Source organism: Muntiacus reevesi, chromosome 14, assembly GCF_963930625.1.
Source record: "Muntiacus reevesi chromosome 14, mMunRee1.1, whole genome shotgun sequence".
NCBI classification, from domain to species: Eukaryota; Metazoa; Chordata; class Mammalia; order Artiodactyla; family Cervidae; genus Muntiacus; species Muntiacus reevesi.
In genome coordinates this window covers 48,382,648-48,401,627 of record NC_089262.1, presented here as the reverse complement: position 1 = coordinate 48,401,627, position 18,980 = coordinate 48,382,648, and the positions used below count along the sequence as shown (strand labels likewise).

The window sequence follows — 18,980 nt, the reverse complement described above, 5'->3', positions numbered from 1 at the left end:
GATCCGAATTTACTTTCAAAGCCAAACTGCTATAATAGCTAGCTAGCACATTCACTAAACAGACATTTCTTGGACACACGCTCTGTGTAAGGAGAAGTTAAAGGAGTCATTGCCTTGAAATAGTGAATGGGTGTATTGGTAACACCTGATGTCCTAGTTGAAAACAACAGTTAGCTCTTGTGAATATGATATTTACTTATCAGATAATATTGGAGATTCTCTGTGCTCCCTATATAACCTTGTTACATTATATATCCCCCACATCACTACCCTACAGAAAATGTAAGGTAGCAGAAGCAGTCTGACTCCTTCAGATAGACGGTGTCTGGGCCCACAGAACAGACCATTAGGTCTATACACTGCTGTTTGCAGTTTGTGCATGAAGTTTCTGCCATTTCAAAGTAGGTGTTGAAACTGGAGGAAGCAGCTTTCCCACCAGTAAGTGAATTTTAGACAGGAATGGAATTGATGAGCGTTGGAAATAACCAATATATTTTGCCTTTTCCAACTCGGCGATTGTAAGTTTTTGTTTTTTTTTTTTTAATGTATTAGGACCTTCAAAGATGTGATCACTGAATATATTTGATGTTAATTATTATGCAGTGGAATTTATTTGCTTAATTTTGTGTTTCAGAGTATCAAATTAAGTCCACATCAAACTGTAAATATTCAACTTCCTTAAGAGGAGTTTTACTTAGAAATATTTCCTAGAATGTATAATGATCAATTAAAATCTACCTAGTTATGCATGTTATGAAAAAAAAACTAGTCAGAATTAATAGTAAGTGTAGAATATTTTTTAAAATTTTAAGATAAGCAACATGAAGTGGAAATTCCTTCTCCGACTCAGAAGGAAAAGGAGAAAAAGAAAAGGCCAATGTCTCAGATCAGTGGGGTCAAGAAGTTGATGCACAGCTCCAGTTTGACCAATTCAAGCATCCCAAGGTTTGGGGTCAAAACTGAACAAGAAGACGTCCTTGCCAAGGTAAGATGATTTCACGTACCATGATCAGAAATATGCAGTGAACTTTGATTCCTTCTGTTTTAAATAAATGAAAGAGCTTATTATTAATAATTCATGGGGGTTTTTCTGGTAGATGGGAAAGCACTTTATAAAGCTCTTGCTAAATTGCTTGAATAGCATTGAAACATATACATTACCATATGTAAAATTAGATAGCCAGTGGGCATTTGCTGGATGACACAGGGAGCTCAAATTCAGTGCTCTCTTGACTACCTAAGGGGTGGGATGGGGTGGAGTTGGGAGGGAGGCTTAGGAGGGAGGGGACATATGTATACCTATGGCCGATTCAGCTAATGTATGGCAGAAACCAACACAATATTGTAAAGTAAGTATCCTCCAATTAAAAGTAAATAAATTTTAAGAAAGAATAAGGTAGATGAACATGAGCTTTTAGAGAAGGATCTCCAAAATAAGCCATCAAGAGAAAAAATAAATAACTTGTGTTTAGTTAATATATAGAGACAGGAGGCTTGATGGTCTTTATTTTTGCATCTACATTTGATTGTTTGAATAGTTAAAATTAAGGTTTTTGAGACTATGTTTTAACTAGTTAAATGTAAGGTTAACTAGTTTAACTAGTTACCTTTAGTTAACTAGCTAAGGTTTTGAGAATACGTTGTAACTCCTGGAGGAATACTTTGAGATCAGTATTTCAAGTGTGTAACCATGTTGTTTTCTCAGAGACATGAGACCATTCAGTCTCTAGCTTGTGTTTTAAGCAGATTCACCTAAAGTCTGCTGCTTCTTACATGGTGCATCCATTCCATTCGAAATGAATTTTTTTAAAAAGTCTAACAATCTCTTCATTAAAGTCAGTAATTTTTAAATGACTGTGTTCATTGTTTCATGTCCTACTTCTGCATCCAAACTTGTTCCTATCTTTCCTTAACCCCAGGAACTAGAAGATGTGAACAAATGGGGTCTTCATGTTTTCAGAATAGCAGAGTTGTCTGGGAACCGACCTTTGACTGTTATCATGCACACCATTTTTCAGGTAACGTGGTTAAGTTCTATCACCTCTTTTATTTGGTGACATGATGTCCAGTCTGTGAATTGTGCATGGATTTATCTTCTTCACTGCTAACCCTCTTTTACTTATTTTGATACTTTTTTATTTGCCAAAATATATATAAGGGATATATATTTGCCCCTTATATACCAAGGGGCAAATAAGGATACAAGAAGATTGGAGTGTGGGTAAAACACAAATAAATAAATTATATTATTTTTCCCATTGAAGAAAAAGATAAGATGTGGGCAAATTGAAGCAATTTATTAAACTAATAGTTTTAAAATCATCCACGTGATCCTCCCTTCCACAGAGAATGGAGTGAAGTGTCAACTTCACAAATTGAATAAGCCCCTTGCTGACTAACCTTAGTATGTAATTTCTTCCATCACTGTCTTGTGGACTGCTCTCTTCTTCAGATCAGTTTCTCATTCCTGTCAAGTTTTTGCCCCAGTTCAGGGTTAGGATTTATATGAGAATTTGGGGCTAGAGGTCTCCAGCCCTCAAGAGAAAACTGTGTCTCACTTGCTTTGATCCAGTGGCTGAGTCAGTGGTCGTGGACTGACGCTATCTTCAGGATCCCAGGACACAGACATTTGATAGTGGGCAGCTCATTCCTGACACCATATATTTGGGGCAGAGCTTTGCTGGGCTCCAGAAGGACAGCTGGACTCTGGTTTCTTCCCTGAAGTTCCTGGATCACCCCGTGGGTTTTCATTGTCCTCACTAGACATTGAGAGAGTGCTTCTCTTATGTCTGGGTTATCCATAGGCAACACAGGGGGTGATTTCTGCTGCCACTGTTAACACACTGTATGGAAAATCTTTTCTATAAAATACAAAATGCTAAGAGGATTTCTTTTCTTACAGGAACGGGATTTATTAAAAACATTTAAAATTCCGGTGGACACTTTAATTACATACCTAATGACCCTGGAAGACCATTACCACGCTGATGTGGCCTACCACAATAATATTCACGCTGCAGATGTCGTCCAGTCAACGCATGTGCTGTTGTCCACACCTGCTTTAGAGGTACACTTGGTTTCTAAACCTTGGAGGACATTAACTTGCCACTCAAAATGGTTCTTCAACTTTCATACTAAAGGGCATGCAGGGCAAACAATAATTGGCTTCCTGGAAATATTATTAAGTTGGGAAGGGGATGTCATTGTGGTAATTAAACAGCTGAGTCTTTGATGAATTTTGTCTTTGATAATAATCAAAGACTTAGGGATTCATCTGTTTATGATATTGTCTCTTTGAAATGATCTAGTGAACATTCCATAAAGCACACCTGGATTATTCAGTTTTGATTAGCTTGAGCTTCTTGGGAATTTAGTCTGATGACTTTTTTGTTTATAGTCCAAAGATGATTATTTTTATAAAATAGAAGCTACGCATTGATACTTTTCATAGAACTTATTAGAAAGAAGCATATCTTTAATGTCACTAAATCCTATGAAGTTGTTCCATTAAATGTTTATTAAAACAATTTGATTTCCTTAATCGTTTGGGAGAGTGACTATCTTTTGCTAATGTACTTTATAGTTCAGATTGTTTCACTATAAAACTGGGTTAATACCTTATTGTTTGAGTGAGAGGCTCTCAACCGGGGGTGATTTTCCTGTTACTCCTACTCCTCCCCCTCCCAGGGACATCCGGCAATACTGGAGAAATTTTTAGCTGTCACAGTTTGGGGGTACATTCTACTGGCATCTCATCGGTAGAGGCCGGGGCCTTGCTAAACATCTCATAATACACAGGATAGCCTCCCAGAGCAAAGACTTATTTGCACAGCAAAGACTTATCTGACCGCAAATGTTGATGTCTGTGAGATTGAGAGTCCCTGTTTTGAATGGAAGAAAACAATTGCTCATGTCATTAGTTTTATGTACATTTTCAGAATATTCTTGAACATCTTAAATACTTTTAAAATAAGTTATTATTTTCTATAAAATATTGGCAGATATCCTTTTTAAATATTTTTAAAATATAACCATGGAAAAGGTATGATCTTAAATTATAATAAAATCAGATAAAATATTTCCTCCAAGATTACATTTAGAAAAGCCATGAGGAACTCATTCTCTGAAAGTCTCCCATCCTGAAACATGATAATAATATATTTTGAAGCTTCATTTTGTTTTCCATCAGAGTCTGGGAAGGAATTTCCCATTCTTGTGTACCTTCCATTTACATTACTATAGAATAGTAATGTTATCTAATATTGTTTGGATTCTTTCAGGCTGTGTTTACAGATTTGGAGATTCTTGCAGCAATTTTTGCCAGTGCAATCCATGATGTTGATCATCCTGGTGTGTCCAATCAGTTTCTGATCAATACAAGTAAGTGAAGTAAAATGTCTTCATTTTTGTGAAATAAAATTTTCTTTTTGACATTTTAGAGTGACTGAGGGTTTTTATAAGTTTGGGGTGTTTCCAGAGTCATGTTCTTTTGAGATGTGTATATATGCATTTCAGTGACTGCACATTAATGTTATATAGCTCTAAAAATTATAGTTCTATCCCATGAGGCATATGACGTTTGAAAAACATGCATTCCAGTACTTCTTTTGAAATACTATATTACCACTATATTACTATTACTATATTGCTATTACTCTATTACTATCATTACTACTATATTAGTAGACGGAGCAATCCAAAGTGAAAGTTTGCAGAAAGATTTAGGTATATTGCTCCTAAATTTTTTGTTGTTGTTGCTGGGTCTTTGTTGCAGCTCACAAGCTTTCTCTCTTGTGGCATGTGGTCTCTCTAGATGCGGTATGCAAGTTTAGTTGCCCTGTGGCATGTGTGATCTTAGTTCGCTGACCAGGGATTGAACCCATGTCCCTTGCATTGGTAGGTGGATTTTTAACCACTGGACCACCAGGGAAATGCTACCCTCAAGAGTTTTAAATAAAAGAAGTTATCAGAATAAATGTTAAATTCCTCATTTTATGTAGGTTGTCATGTAATCCTCTTCAGAGGCTGTAACTCCTCTCCCCCTCCACCATGTTCTTTCCTCTTCTTCCCTTTTTAAATCTCATGCTGAGGGCAGTATGAGGTTCTGTTTTGACATACTGTTTCCTTTCTTTTAATATTTTTTTAACCATTAATTTTCTTCTCACTGGTGATGTTTTGTAAACTAAGTCATCAGTGGATTTGGAAAGAAGGCACAGAAGTGACTGTTTGGTGTGGGACACCTCTAACACAGTTGCACTGCAAGCCTCTGTAGGGAGTATTAGTAGCGTTTGAGTGAGGCTTTTGGCAGAGAGATTGTTTTACAGAAATTCTGTTCTTTCTGTGCTCTCAGTCACTCAGTCGTGTCTGACTCTTTGTGACCCCAAGGACTGAGACCCGCCAGGCTCCTCTATCCATGGGGATTCTCCAGCCTAACCCAGGAATCGAACCAGGGTCTCCTGCACTGCAGGTGGTTTCTTTACCAGCTGAGCTACCAGGGAAGTCCATTGTTTCTGTACTTGAAGTTAATTGGTAAATAATTTAAATGTACCATTATATAATTCCCTCCCAGCACGGTAGATTAATGTTATAAAAGTCACTTTTGTATGTGAAAAAAATAAAAAAGCTCTTATTTTTTCCTGTCTGTTAAGAATCTATCTTTGCCTTTTACTGTGAGTTGTGGATAACAGCCTTCTCCTGCCCCATAGCAGTCTAGCTCCTGTAGCGTCTCTTCTTCCACCATTCATTCCCAACACTTGGCTGCAGATTTAAAGGGGAAGCTTAAATATAGCCTTACTTTGAGAGATTCATATCATTTGAAGTATTTATATATTTGTATGTTTTTAACAGCCTCTGGACTCCCCTATAACAAAATGCACTTTGTGACTCACTCATGTGTAGGAGAATTGGGAGAGTCATAGGTTTTCAAAAATGGGTGGATAGTCGGTGCATTTCGTGTCTTAGCTACCTTTTGAGAACCTATAATAGGGTGCTTTCAGGGGTCAACAAAACATTACTATATATCAACACATGAGTTTACATTGTCTCCTAGGTTAAGGTTGATTGTGTCCTTTCTGTTAGAACAGGGAAGGTCATATAGTAAAATGTACACTGGCAATTTTTTATTATCCTGGATTGACTCATAATTTTGCCTCTTAGGTATATCTTGATATTTTTAACAAATACATACAAATTTTGTCTTAACTCTTGCCATTAAGAAAGGTAGGCTTTTTTCTTTAAATAATAACACCAATATTCAGACTTGTGTTTTATTTGCATCCTATTATACTTAATATAATATCTTCCCATATTATAATATTCAGTTCAGTTCAGTCGCTCAGTCATGTCTGACTCTTTGTGACCCCATGAATCATAGCACGCCAGGCCTCATTGTCCATCCCCCGGAGTCTGCCCAAACCCATGTCCATCGAGTCGGTGATGCCATCCAGCCATCTCATCCTCTGTCGTCCCCTTCTCCTCCTGCCCCCAATCCTTCCTAGCATTAGGGTCTTTTCCAATTAACTCTTCACATGAGGTGGCCAAAGTATTGGAGTTTCAGCTTCAACGTCAGTCCCTCCAGTGAACACCCAGGACTGGATCTCCTTTAGGATGGACTGGTTGGATCTCCTTGCAGTCCAAGGGACTCTCAAGAGTCTTCTCCAACACCACATTTTAAAAGCATCAGTTCTTTGGTGCTTAGCTCTCTTCACCGTCCAACTCTCACATCCATACATGACTACTGGAAAAACCATAGCCTTGACTAGATGGACCTTTGTTGGCAAAGTAATGTCTCTGCTTTTAAATATGCTATCTAGGTTGGCCATAACTTTCCTTCCAAGGAGTAAGTGTCTTTTAATTTCATGGCTGCAGTCACCATCTGCAGTGATTTTGGAGCCCAAAATAATAAAGTCTGACACTGTTTCCACTGTTTCCCCATCTATTTCCCATGAAGTGATGGGACCAGATGCCATGATCTTAGTTTTCTGAATGTTGAGCTTTAAGTCAACTTTTTACTCTCTTCTTTCACTTTCATCAAGAGGCTTTTTAGTTCCTCTTTATTTCCTGCCATAAGGGTGGTGTCGTCTGCATATCTGCGGTTATTGATATTTCTCCCAGCAACCTTGATTACAACTTGTGCTTCTTCCAGCCCAGCGTTTCTCATGATGTACTCTGCATAGAAGTTAAATAAGCAGGGTGACAATATACAGCCTTGACGTACTCCTTTTCCTATTTGGAACCAGTCTGTTGTTCCATGTCCACTTCTTACTGTTGCTTCCTGACCTGCATACAGGTTTCTCAAGAGGCAGGTCAGATGGTCTAGTATTCCCATCTCTTTCAGAATTTTCCACAGTTTATTGTGATCCACACAAAGGCTTTGGCATAGTCAATAAAGCAGAAATAGATGTTTTTCTGAAACTCTCTTGCTTTTTCGATGATCCAGCAGATGTTGGCAATTTGATCTCTGATTCCTCTGCCTTTTCTAAAACCAGCTTGAACATATGGAAGTTCACAGTTCACATATTATAGAATTAAGTATTGAGAACAAATTAAAACAACTGATAATAAAGTCACTGTCTTCCAAGTATTCTATTAAATTTTTCAGGAAAAATGAGGACCAACTCTATTATTCTTTATTATGGACCCTCTAAGGGCAGATGGGTCTAGGCTGGCAGCAGGGTACCTGTGGAGTCTGCAGTTTAAGCTAGCAAAGGCTCAGTCCACAGATGAATCTCATGCCCTTTAAAGTTTGAGACAACTGAGAATAAATAATGGAGACATGTAGGGGGTAATTATACACACAGGACGGTGGCCAGGAGTGTCTGTTTCAGGTTGTTTTACTGATGAGCTGCCTGAGGTAGAACGATTATAGACTGTGCTTCTAGAGGCACTTTGTCAGTCAGTGATGTTGTGCACATCTCCTTTCTGTGGGGTCTCAGCCACACAGGGCAGTTAGCAGTTCCCAGGCCAGCTTTGGATTGCTGATATTTTGAGGGTGGGTTGAGATAGGGCTGTGTTATGCCTGAGAGATGAATGAGCATCATCACCTGGTAGATGAAAGTTATCCCAGGGTTGATCATAGCCCCATGGCATTATGAGAATTATTGCCTTAGTTAGCTTTTAATTGAGCTTCCCTGGTGGCTCAGACGTTGAAGAATCTGCCAGCAATACAGGAGACCCAGGTTCTTTTCGATCCCTGGGTCGGGAAGATCAAGCCAGAAAGCATTTTATTTCAGAACTCAGAAGAGGCTTAGTAACCTCTAACACAAGTTAAGTTTTAGCTTTCACAGCATGCTTTAGAGGACTCCCACTAATAACTGCAAACTTGTAATAAACAGTTGTATGAAATACTCTATCAGAATTATGTGACTATTTTTAGTTTACAGTAAACTCTTTTTATAGACATTAAATTTGTGTTTTCTCTTTCTTTTGTGGATGGATTGAGTGGCTCAAACTAGCACACTCATCTCCTAGCCTGGAGCTGGGGCTGCCATCTTGCACAAAACTAAAGGTTGAACCGTTGTTTCTTATAATAAAGACTTCCAATCATCAGATCAGACCTCCCATAGATGGGAGGTCACCTGTCCAATTTTAAGGAGACTGCATGACTCACCATGGTGAAAGGGCACTTGGACTCACCTGGCCGACTCCCAGGCCAGATACCCCTCTGCTTCTCAGTTGTGATAGTTTTCATTAACCATTCCAGTTGTGTTAGTCTTAGGTGCAAGTGATTTGATATTAATGATACATACACTCCATGTAAACATGCTGAAGGTTGTGAAAACAGAGGATCATTTCTACCTGGCAGAGGTGTTAAGCTTTTATAAATGATTTAGGGGACTGGGGGATTCTGAATAGGTTGTAAGGAAGTTGAAATTCCAGGTGAGAAGCTGCATAAATCTTTTTTAAGGACAATACTATGTAAATAAATCCATAAAATGTAAGTAGCATCATAACATGTTGAATAGAGCACATTAGAGGATATTTATCTTTAAAAAGATACATATTTTTAAAGCATTATTTTCAGAAACAATAAAGCAGTGTCAGAATATATATAGCATTAAATTTTACTTGAAAAACAAGTAAAATTTCTGTTTCTAGCAAAGTTGCCTAGGTGGGGAGAGAAAGGTCTCCTCACACATTTGGACACATTAGTCATCTACTCAAAGCATATGACTTTTGAGGTTCAAGAGCAGAGGCATTTAACTGTATGAAGGTAGAGCTGGACCTGGTGATAGTACACACTATTTCACTGATCTCACTGATAATATAAGCTTTCCATCACTACATTTGTAGCTTACATATAGGATATTATTTTTCTGTGTAAATGTAAAATCAGAGGATCTCAGTAAAAGTGTGTCTTGAGTCTCACTTCTCCTTCCTGGCTTCTTTAAAATAGTCATTGAGCAGTATTGAGTATTTCTTTCTTAGAAAATAATATACATTTTCCACATAAGTCAGAAGAAAGATCTAATACATGTTTTTGTTTTTACAGTGACTTAAGTGGAAATAAGATAAAGCACCATTTTTTTTTTAATGACTACCTTACTAGATCTGAGTCTGCTATTTACAGGAACTAGGAAAGAGATAGGATTTCTCATTGCCTAAAAAACAGAGGTCCAGGACAGTCGTGGGGCAGCAGCCAAATCTTCACCTTGGAGTTACGTAGACAGATTAAAACCCGGCTCCGTGTGAAACTCTCAGTGTGCAGCTGGGATGTGCAACATACATGTTTATAGTGACTGCTGAGACACTTGCACAAGGAAATGGAAGAATAAACACAGCTATCCTGTGAACAAAACAAGTACAAGCATGAACAGACCCTGATGCTGTTCGTATGTTCCAAGCTGGTCTCGTACCCTCTTGGAGTATAAATTACCCTAAGGCGCATGATCTTTACATTACATAACAGATTGGGTAGATGGTCCACCTTTGTCAAGAATACAACATCTTCTGTTCTGGAGGTGTTACAGATGTTAGGAATGATGTTTTCTACTGCTGAGCTTATGGAGCTGCCTCTAGCAGATCTGGAGAGGAGGTTCAGGATAATCTCACCTTTCCCTCTAGAACAGTAGAAGCTGAAGCCTCAGCGGTAACTGACTCATCATATGCCAAGAGCGTTGAGTCCACTCTCAAGATTCTAGGGCTCTTCTGTGGTTACACTAACTCATAGACTCTCTTCTAGGTATTGTCATGTCATGGGAATTCAAGCAGAAACATTTAGGAGAAGTTGTTTCCTAAAACCCAAGATATCTCAGAATATGAAAAATAAGATAAACGTAGCATAAATGGCTCTGCTGACCTTCTACCTCGTCTTTCTTTCAAGACTCTGAACTTGCCTTGATGTACAATGACTCCTCTGTCCTGGAGAACCATCATTTGGCCGTGGGCTTTAAGTTGCTTCAGGAAGAAAACTGTGACATTTTCCAGAATTTGACCAAAAAGCAAAGACAGTCATTAAGGAAGATGGTCATTGACATTGTGAGTAACTGATAAAAAGCAAAAAAGAGAACTGTGATCTATGATTTTTTTTTCCACTTATTTTTATTAGTTGGAGGCTAATCACTTTACAATATTGTAGTGGGTTTTGTCATACATTGTCATGAATCAGCCATGGATTTACATGTATTCCCCATCCCGATCCCCCCTCCCACCTCCCTCTCCACCCCATCCCTCTGGGTCTTCCCAGTGCACCAGGCCCCAGCACTTATCTCATGCATCCAACCTGGGATGGTGATCTGTTTCACCCTAGATAATATACATGTTTTGATGCTGTTCTCTCGAAACATCCCACCCTTGCCTTCTCCCACAAAGTCCAAAAGTCTGTTCTGTACATCTGTGTCTCTTTTTCTGTTTTGCATATAGGATTATCGTTACCATCTTTCTAAATTCCATATATATGTGTTAGTATACTGTATTGGTCTTTATCTTTCTGGCTTACTTCACTCTGTATAATGGGCTCCAGTTTCATCCATCTCATTAGAACTGAAGAAAGAGATGACGATCAAATAAAAGTTTTTTGTACATTTCAAGATATTGCTGGCCTTTCTGTGCCAGAGGCTGGCCTTGCTTCTGGCACTGATGCTGTGCTGCTGACAGTCTGGAGTGAAGAATAATGAAAAAGCCTCTCTCAGCAGAAGTGCCGTGCAGAAACATCCGTGACATTCGTCTTTTCTGTATGCGTTTGTCATGAGACTCAGGGAAGTCTCTGGTTATCAGAAACTTAATCTGTTCAGCTTTGTACATACAAAGACATGGAGGCATTTTATGACTTAGATAAGCAGAAAACTAACCAGAATATTGTTCCTAAAGTATTCTGTGAGCAACCTGTGAATCACTCCATTGTAGTCCAGTAACCACTTTCTAGTCCAAGGAATAAAAAAACTTCACAATGTGATGGTGTCTTATCCAGAGAAATAGCCCTTTTTATCAGCATGAAAATGACTGCTAGTGATTAATGTTTCTGTATATTGTGCACATTTATCTGAGCTTCCAGGAAACTTGACAGCAAAGAGGAGTAGATTCTGGCCCAAGAAGTAGTAAAGGATTCCTGCACAGGGCTATTAGGTGACAGAATTGTTCTCCATTTCTTCTCATGTTCTCCATGATATTTTCATGTGCAAATTATGACTTTTTTCCTCTGGGCATTTTTTACTTATTAAAACACTCTTTGTCTTTTAAGGTACTTGCCACAGACATGTCAAAGCACATGAATCTACTGGCCGATTTGAAAACTATGGTTGAAACTAAGAAAGTGACGAGTTCTGGAGTTCTTCTTCTTGATAATTATTCTGATAGGATCCAGGTAAAGCATTTGACTTTGTTCTGTGTCTGCGGGTGTGTGTACACATTCGTGTCTGTGTGTTTAGCTTAGATAAGATTTATGTCTCCTTTCTCCCAGCTTATAATTTTGGTAGTTATAAGCAGGGTTTTTATCCAGATTCTTCATCTTGAGAATTAACCAGACAAAATCCTATTGGCCTTTGTAAGTGGAAGTGCATTAAAAAAATAATATCCCACAAAACCAAGCACTTAAGCAGATCTGAATTTAATGAACTGAACACGTAAACAGTTTCTCTCATGATACTTAGATGCAGTAGAAGTGGCATACTTTGGGACTATTAATACAAGTGTGAACCACACACAGACACATCATGGTCGAGCTGTCTGGAACGACTCTTACACAACATGTATTTTTAAGTGTCACAGTCACCTGATGTGAATTTCTAGTTAAAAAAAAAAGGAGCGGGTGCTAAACAGAGCATGCACTGGTTTGTTCTAGGTCCTTCAGAACATGGTGCACTGTGCCGACCTGAGCAACCCGACCAAGCCTCTCCAGCTGTACCGCCAGTGGACGGACCGCATCATGGAGGAGTTCTTCCGCCAAGGGGACCGAGAGAGGGAGCGGGGCATGGAGATAAGCCCCATGTGTGACAAGCACAACGCATCTGTGGAAAAATCACAGGTGATGCCTTACGCTTTCAGAGAGAGAACACAGCTACATAGAACATTTGGTTACTTCGTTTGCACTTCGTTCAGTCTTTTATTGGGTGGTCTTAATTACTTTCCTTTTGACAAGCTCAATTCCCACTTCGTGTTTGCAAGCCTCAAAATTCTTTGATTCTTAGGATGTATATCCGTATGGTCATATATCTATTCATAGGACAGTATATTTATTCATCGTCACTTGATTCATATAGTATATTCATATGTGTAGAATTATTTCAGCTATCTCTTCTCATTAGTGAATAAAGTTCTTTGAATCCATATGGAGTACAGGCATTATTTCGGTTTTTCTGGATCCACCTATAAATGGGGTGTTCTAAAATCAGGTCCAAGCCTCAAGCCAAGCAAGGTAAACAAGCAGATTTTTTACATCACAAACCTGCTCTTGGACTCAGAATTCTAAAAGCTATTAAATAGTTTTCTGCAGCTCATAACAACATTTTCATACAGTCTGCTACCTAAAATAGTGACTATTTTACCAGAGTAAGGTTAATAGTCTTTGGTTCAGTGTTATATTTGCAAAGCATATTACATTTATATATTTTATGTAAATTCCATATATCATGTATGAAAATCTAATTCAGTATATAAATTGAATACATTTGGGTCTCTTAACCTTTTCCATTGTTTCTTAATCCTGTACTCACATTGGATATATTTTTTAACCAGGTGGGCTTCATAGACTATATCGTTCATCCTCTCTGGGAAACATGGGCAGACCTGGTCCATCCTGACGCCCAGGACATTTTGGACACTTTGGAGGACAATCGTGAGTGGTACCAGAGCACAATTCCTCAGAGCCCTTCCCCGGCACCCGATGACCAGGAGGAGGGCAGGCAGGGTCAGACGGAGAAGTTCCAGTTTGAACTGACTTTAGAGGAAGACGGCGAGTCAGACACGGAGAAGGACAGCGGGAGTCAAGTTGAAGAAGACACTAGCTGCAGCGACTCCAAGACGCTGTGCACTCAAGACTCAGAGTCCACCGAAATCCCCCTGGATGAGCAGGTCGAAGAGGAGGCGGTGGCGGAGGAGGAGGAGAGCCAGACTGAGGCCTGTGTCATCGGGGACCCCTCCCCGGACACGTAACAGGGCCCAGACTTCCATGCCTTTCCTTTGTGTTTTGTGTTTTTTTTTTTTTTTTAAGTAGAAACGTTGTTTCCAAAGTGCATGTCACATGCCACAACCACGGTCACACCTCACTGTCATCTGCCAGGATGTTTGTGGAACAAAACTGACCTTGACAACTCAGTCTGGCGCTCAGGAATATCGTCACCAGTTTTTTCACCTCCATGTCATCAGAACGAGAGGGACATCTTCATGGACAGCATTGTCACAGGACTGCGGCTCCGTCGAACTGAAGAAGCCGAGAAAATCAACTCTAAAGTGTTTTCTAGGGAGTGTGGCTCATTGGGCAGCCCCAAAGTTAAGATGATTTGGGGTTTTTTTTTCTTTTTGTTTGCAATATTTTCTGCAGAAAGAAGGCATTATTACATGGATGCAGTGAACAGATGGGTGAAGCAACGAATGGGTCAGGAACAGGACAAAGCGTGAAGCTGTTACCAGGATAAAGATGAGCCACAGAAATTGCATAATTTTCTAATTTCAAGTCTTCCTGATACCTGACTGAATAGTGTGGTTCGGTGAGCTGCACTGACCTCTACATTTTGTATGATATGTAAACAGATTTTTTGTAGAGCTTACTTTTATTATTAAATGTATTGAGGTATTATATTTAAAAAACTACGTTCAGAACTTCATCTGCCACTGGTTATTTTTTTCTAAGGAGTAACTTGCAAGTTTTCAGTACAAATCTGTGCTACACTGGATAAACCTAATTTACAAATTTTACTTGCACCTTAGACTTCATAGCAATTAACTGATTTGTAGTGACCCATTGTTTTATATACCAATGACTTCCATATTTTAAAAACAAAAATTGACTTTATGTTGCAGGAAACCCTTTTTGTAGGTCTTCATTTACTGGCTTTTCATTTTGGTCTATTCAGACACGCAGAGTTGCTCCCCACTGACATTTCTCTTCACCGTGTGCAAAGTGAACATGTGTTCCATAATACTCTGATGTGTGTTCTGTCTAATGTATCTCAAGCCTCATGGACACTCAGTCATCAGTTGGTATTATCTGAAGCAAGTGAGAGATATATAAATACCCAGTAGCTAAAATGGTCAGTCTTTTTTAGATATTTTCCTACTTTGTGTCTTCTGATAACCTTTTGCTGTGGTGGTAGACCCTCATTTCACAAATGCATGTCTTTGTAATAACCCACACATTTCATGCTCATTTTTATTGTTTTCACAGTCAGTTATAGTAAGAAAACCTTTTTCCCCTTGTGCTGCTTCATTATTCAGCGTGTGTTTGAACCTCTATCCACATTTACTACATGGGGACTTATCAAATATATCACCACCATTCTGATGGATGCAAAGAACAGGTAGTCAAGTTAGAGTTAGCATTCTTTTCTGCCATGAGGTCGTATATAATGACTAGCTTTTACTTTTGATTTACAAAGAAAAGTTAATGGCTAGCTAGGTAATTTTTAACAATATTAGTAGAATATATTAATGAACACCAGTACAATGAATGCTCTTTTGTTTCTATGATTTCACCATGGGATTAAGAACTGTATGAGGAATATTCCTGAGAAGTGATTTTAAGTGTAGCAATGACTCTTCCTTAAAGGACAGCCACCTAACACATAGTAGCATTTCTTGCTTTATCAGTTATCATTGATCCAGAAGTATGTCTAGTGGAGGAGAACTTTAAATATGCTGATAGAAAGAAGTTGGTGGTGCCTCTAGCGCCAGAGGTTTGGTGATATGATGCCGTTTTAAATTACTCAGTTGGGTAAGAAGATATTGACTAAATCAAACATTAGAGATCACTTTTGGCTGAATTTAGCATCAAGAATTGTATTGCAATTTTAGAAATTGATTCCCAGCATTTACCTTTAATTGGCATCATGGGGCATTTATTTAGTCTGGACTTTCTTCCCATTTCAGCTCTTAAGAAATGGTTACCTTCTCTGTGAAGAGTTTGGAGCCCAAATAATCATTTTTCACAGTGATATCCAAGAAGTCAAGTAGAGGCTAAAGGAATATCTGACCAAACAGAACATAGAACAGTAAATGAAATTGTAATCCTGAAAAATGTTTATACTGGGGATGTCTCAAGGAGCCTTCTGGGGACTAATCACTAAATCATCAGCCAGGGAAATGACCCAACTGAAGATACTCACTATTTTAGTCCCCTGAGAGCCACTGATGATTAGAAACATTGATAGAAAAATTAGGTAGCTGTGACCTTCGACATAGAGCACAGGATAGGAATTGACCAATTAATTATCAGATTTCTACCTCCCTTCCCCTGTAAAATTCAGACAGTAATCTTTCAAATAAAGTCTTATGTTTGGCAAGTGGTTTCACAAGAACAATTAGAAACTTGTTTCCATTTTAATTTTGTCCCTGATGGAGGTCTAGAAGAAAAGGCAAAGAATCTAAGGTTTATTCCTTTCTCCCAAATACTCTCAATCCCTCCCTTCCCTCATGCTTGGTATTTCCCCCACAGAGTGCCTAGAACTTAAGAATGAAAAAAAAAATTAAAACAGCAATATGTTACATATCTGGACCTGAAAAGGTATATAACAGCACTAAAAAGGGAGACTTTTTATTTCATCAGTTTGTTGGTTTTAATGGTCACATGTGTGAAGATACCCACTGATGGACAATCAAATTGTAGGAAAAAAGTGATATCTAAAAGACAGGGACTAGTGCTGTACAATCTGCTTCTCCTCTCCCTTCTCTCTTTCTCCTCTGCTCTCACCAAAGTATGCTTCAGAATTATACACTGCTTTAAAAAGAATACCCTTTTATAAGTGGCTTTACATTTCCTAAAATATTGTAAGAAAATATAGTATCTGGGTACTGTATGGGGAAGAAAATGTCTAAGTTTGCATAAAACCAGTATATTTCAGCTTGCAAGTTACTAAACACAATAATGCTGTTTTAATTTTCTTTTCTTTTACATCACTTAAAATTCACAAGAAAATAATGTAGATAGAACAAATTGTAGACAAGGAAAAAAAAAAACTTGAATGAAGTGGATTTTACCGAAAGCTTTATGATACTTTTTGAATGCATTATTTATTTTTTTTGTGCCATGCATTTTTTTTCTCACCAAATGACCTTACCTGTAATACAGTCTTGTTTGTCTGTTTACAACCATGTATTTATTGTAATGTACATACTGTAATGTTAATTGTAAATTATCAGTTCTTATTAAAACATCATCCCGAATTGGGATGGTGTTGATATATTTGGAAACTCTTGGTGAGAGAATGAATGGTGTGTATACATACTCCTTGTACATTTTCTTTTCTTCTATAAAATAGTCTTGTCACCTTAGAGCTTGTTTATGGAAGATTCAAGAAAACTATAAAATACATAAAGGTATATAAAATATAAAAAACATAGCTGCAGGTCTTTGGTCCCAGGGCTGTGCCTTAACTTTAACCAATATTTTCTTCTGTTTTGCTGCATTTGAAAGTAAGGTAATGGTGGGGTTAGGGCTGGGCATTTTACATCTGAGCTTTGAATCAGTTGGATTTCTGGCAGCAACTGGATTGTACAGAACCACGGTTAACCTCTGGAGCATTCTGAGACTCTTTTGAGAGACAACCCCTTAAATGCTTTTTGCCACGAAGCACCATAGCATATATGATGGTGGCTTTTCCTATAAGATACTAACTGAGCTGCTTCAGTTAGTTACATTTGATTTTTTTTTTTTTTTAATTTTCAAACACTACTGGGAAAAGATATTCTTGTCCAATAATTATAAAAAGTCTTTTTGACTTCTTGAGCACATGGACAAATGAACTTGATTTGAAACTAGAGCCATAGGTCATGCATGTTAGTATTTTATTATTTGGCTTACTGCCATGTTATAACAGAAAACATAAAATATGAAAAAGGTCATTTTTGTTAAACAGTGGAATTTTTCTTCAACTAAGATGAATCAAATTTCCTTATGTATGTAAATTCATATATTAAACACAAAGTTTTATATGACACCAATTCACATAGCATAATGGAGTCACCATTCTCTAGAATGTGTGTTTCTGTGAAACTTAACTTGCTTTAGAATTTTTAAATTTAACCTTGCACAGAGGCCAGCTCCTGAAAGCTATGAAGAATTCCCAGTGGCTGATGTGGGAACCTCTTTCCACTGCTGCCCAGCCCTCAGGATGTGCAACTTAGTGAAGGGAGAGAATCTTTTTCTAGGAAAAATGAGCCTCCTTTTATTTTATTTCATTTTCTTTTTTGACACAAACTGTAGATTTTAGCAGCCCTGGCCCAAAGGAATTTGATTACTTTTGTTTTAAACAGTACAATGGGGACACTATAATTACAAAAAGAAAAAAAATCCTTACTGATTTTAGTTGTTTTAAATTTGATTTCTTTGGATATGTTTTCAGAGTGGTCAATTGTGTGTGAGCATTACAAATGATGATTCTTTTAGTGGTTTCTTAGCCTCTCTTACAGCCCATGGGGATAGTACTGTACATCAATACCTTCATATGAAATTTTTATATGCAATGGAAATAAAAGCATGGGTTGATTCTGCCTATTTATGACTCGATCATTTACAAATAAGAGTATTCATTTTAACTTGTAGTTCAGTCAGCACTTGTTTCCAAGAGCCATGAGGATTGTTAAGGTGAAATAAAGGATAGTGACATCATACATTACTACATATTTGTAGTCCAATAAAGCCAAATTATGTAGATTAATCTTGCTATAGAGTAAAATGGCAAAATTATGTAGATGGCCTATAAGACGAAGCACAGTAGAAGGCTTGGGAAGGGAACTTCTCTGACTGAGTGTTCTGGCATACTGAAAGTTATTTGCTGGGTCTCTCTGCAAACTCCAAGACTGTAAGGATTCATCAGTGGACAGACATAATTCAGCTTTTGTGAGTTTAAGGTCTACAGGGGACAAAGGCACTGAATAGTTCCCTACACAGCATCCTGAGTGTCCTCAGTACAGCAAAGAAGCTGAGGTGCTGTGACTGAGCAGGAGTCTGACCTTGGTCTCTTCCAGAGGGCCAGGGCCAGGGCCAGAGAAGCCTTCTCTGGCGGTGATGGGGGCTGAGCTCTGAAGGAACTCAAAAGGTAACTTGGCAAAAAGGAAGAGCTGACAGGAAGAGAAGGGTCCAGACAGAAAACTTCATTTGCAGAAGTCCTGAGGTATACATGAGCTCCAAACCTCGGGAGAAATGGAAGAAAAGCACTCCTGCTCCCTTGATTTTTACCCTCTGACCCTGCCTTCTTCCCTTTATAACCCCACAAATTGACATGTGACTTCCCTGGTAGCTCAGACGGTAAAGCATCTGCCTACAATGCGGGAGACCCAGGTTCGATTCCTGGGTCGGGACGATCCCCTGGAGAAGGAAATGGCTCCCCACT

General features: G+C 38.4%; 1 protein-coding gene across 6 annotated transcripts in view; it reads left to right on the top strand.

Annotated features, from left to right (window-relative positions):
• The window catches only part of PDE4D (phosphodiesterase 4D), a 1,548,416-nt gene extending 1,530,274 nt beyond the window's left edge, over window positions 1–18,142 (top strand). For all 6 annotated transcript variants that reach the window (XM_065905742.1, XM_065905741.1, XM_065905745.1 and 3 more), the window contains 8 exons: window positions 813–985; window positions 1,920–2,018; window positions 2,903–3,067; window positions 4,281–4,380; window positions 10,322–10,476; window positions 11,678–11,800; window positions 12,278–12,460; window positions 13,171–18,142. In XM_065905742.1, the coding sequence (XP_065761814.1) occupies window positions 813–985; window positions 1,920–2,018; window positions 2,903–3,067; window positions 4,281–4,380; window positions 10,322–10,476; window positions 11,678–11,800; window positions 12,278–12,460; window positions 13,171–13,587 (1,415 nt within the window). In that variant the 3' untranslated portion in view covers window positions 13,588–18,142. The remainder of the gene's footprint in view (window positions 1–812; window positions 986–1,919; window positions 2,019–2,902; window positions 3,068–4,280; window positions 4,381–10,321; window positions 10,477–11,677; window positions 11,801–12,277; window positions 12,461–13,170) is intronic.
• The last annotated feature ends 838 nt before the right edge of the window (window positions 18,143–18,980 follow it).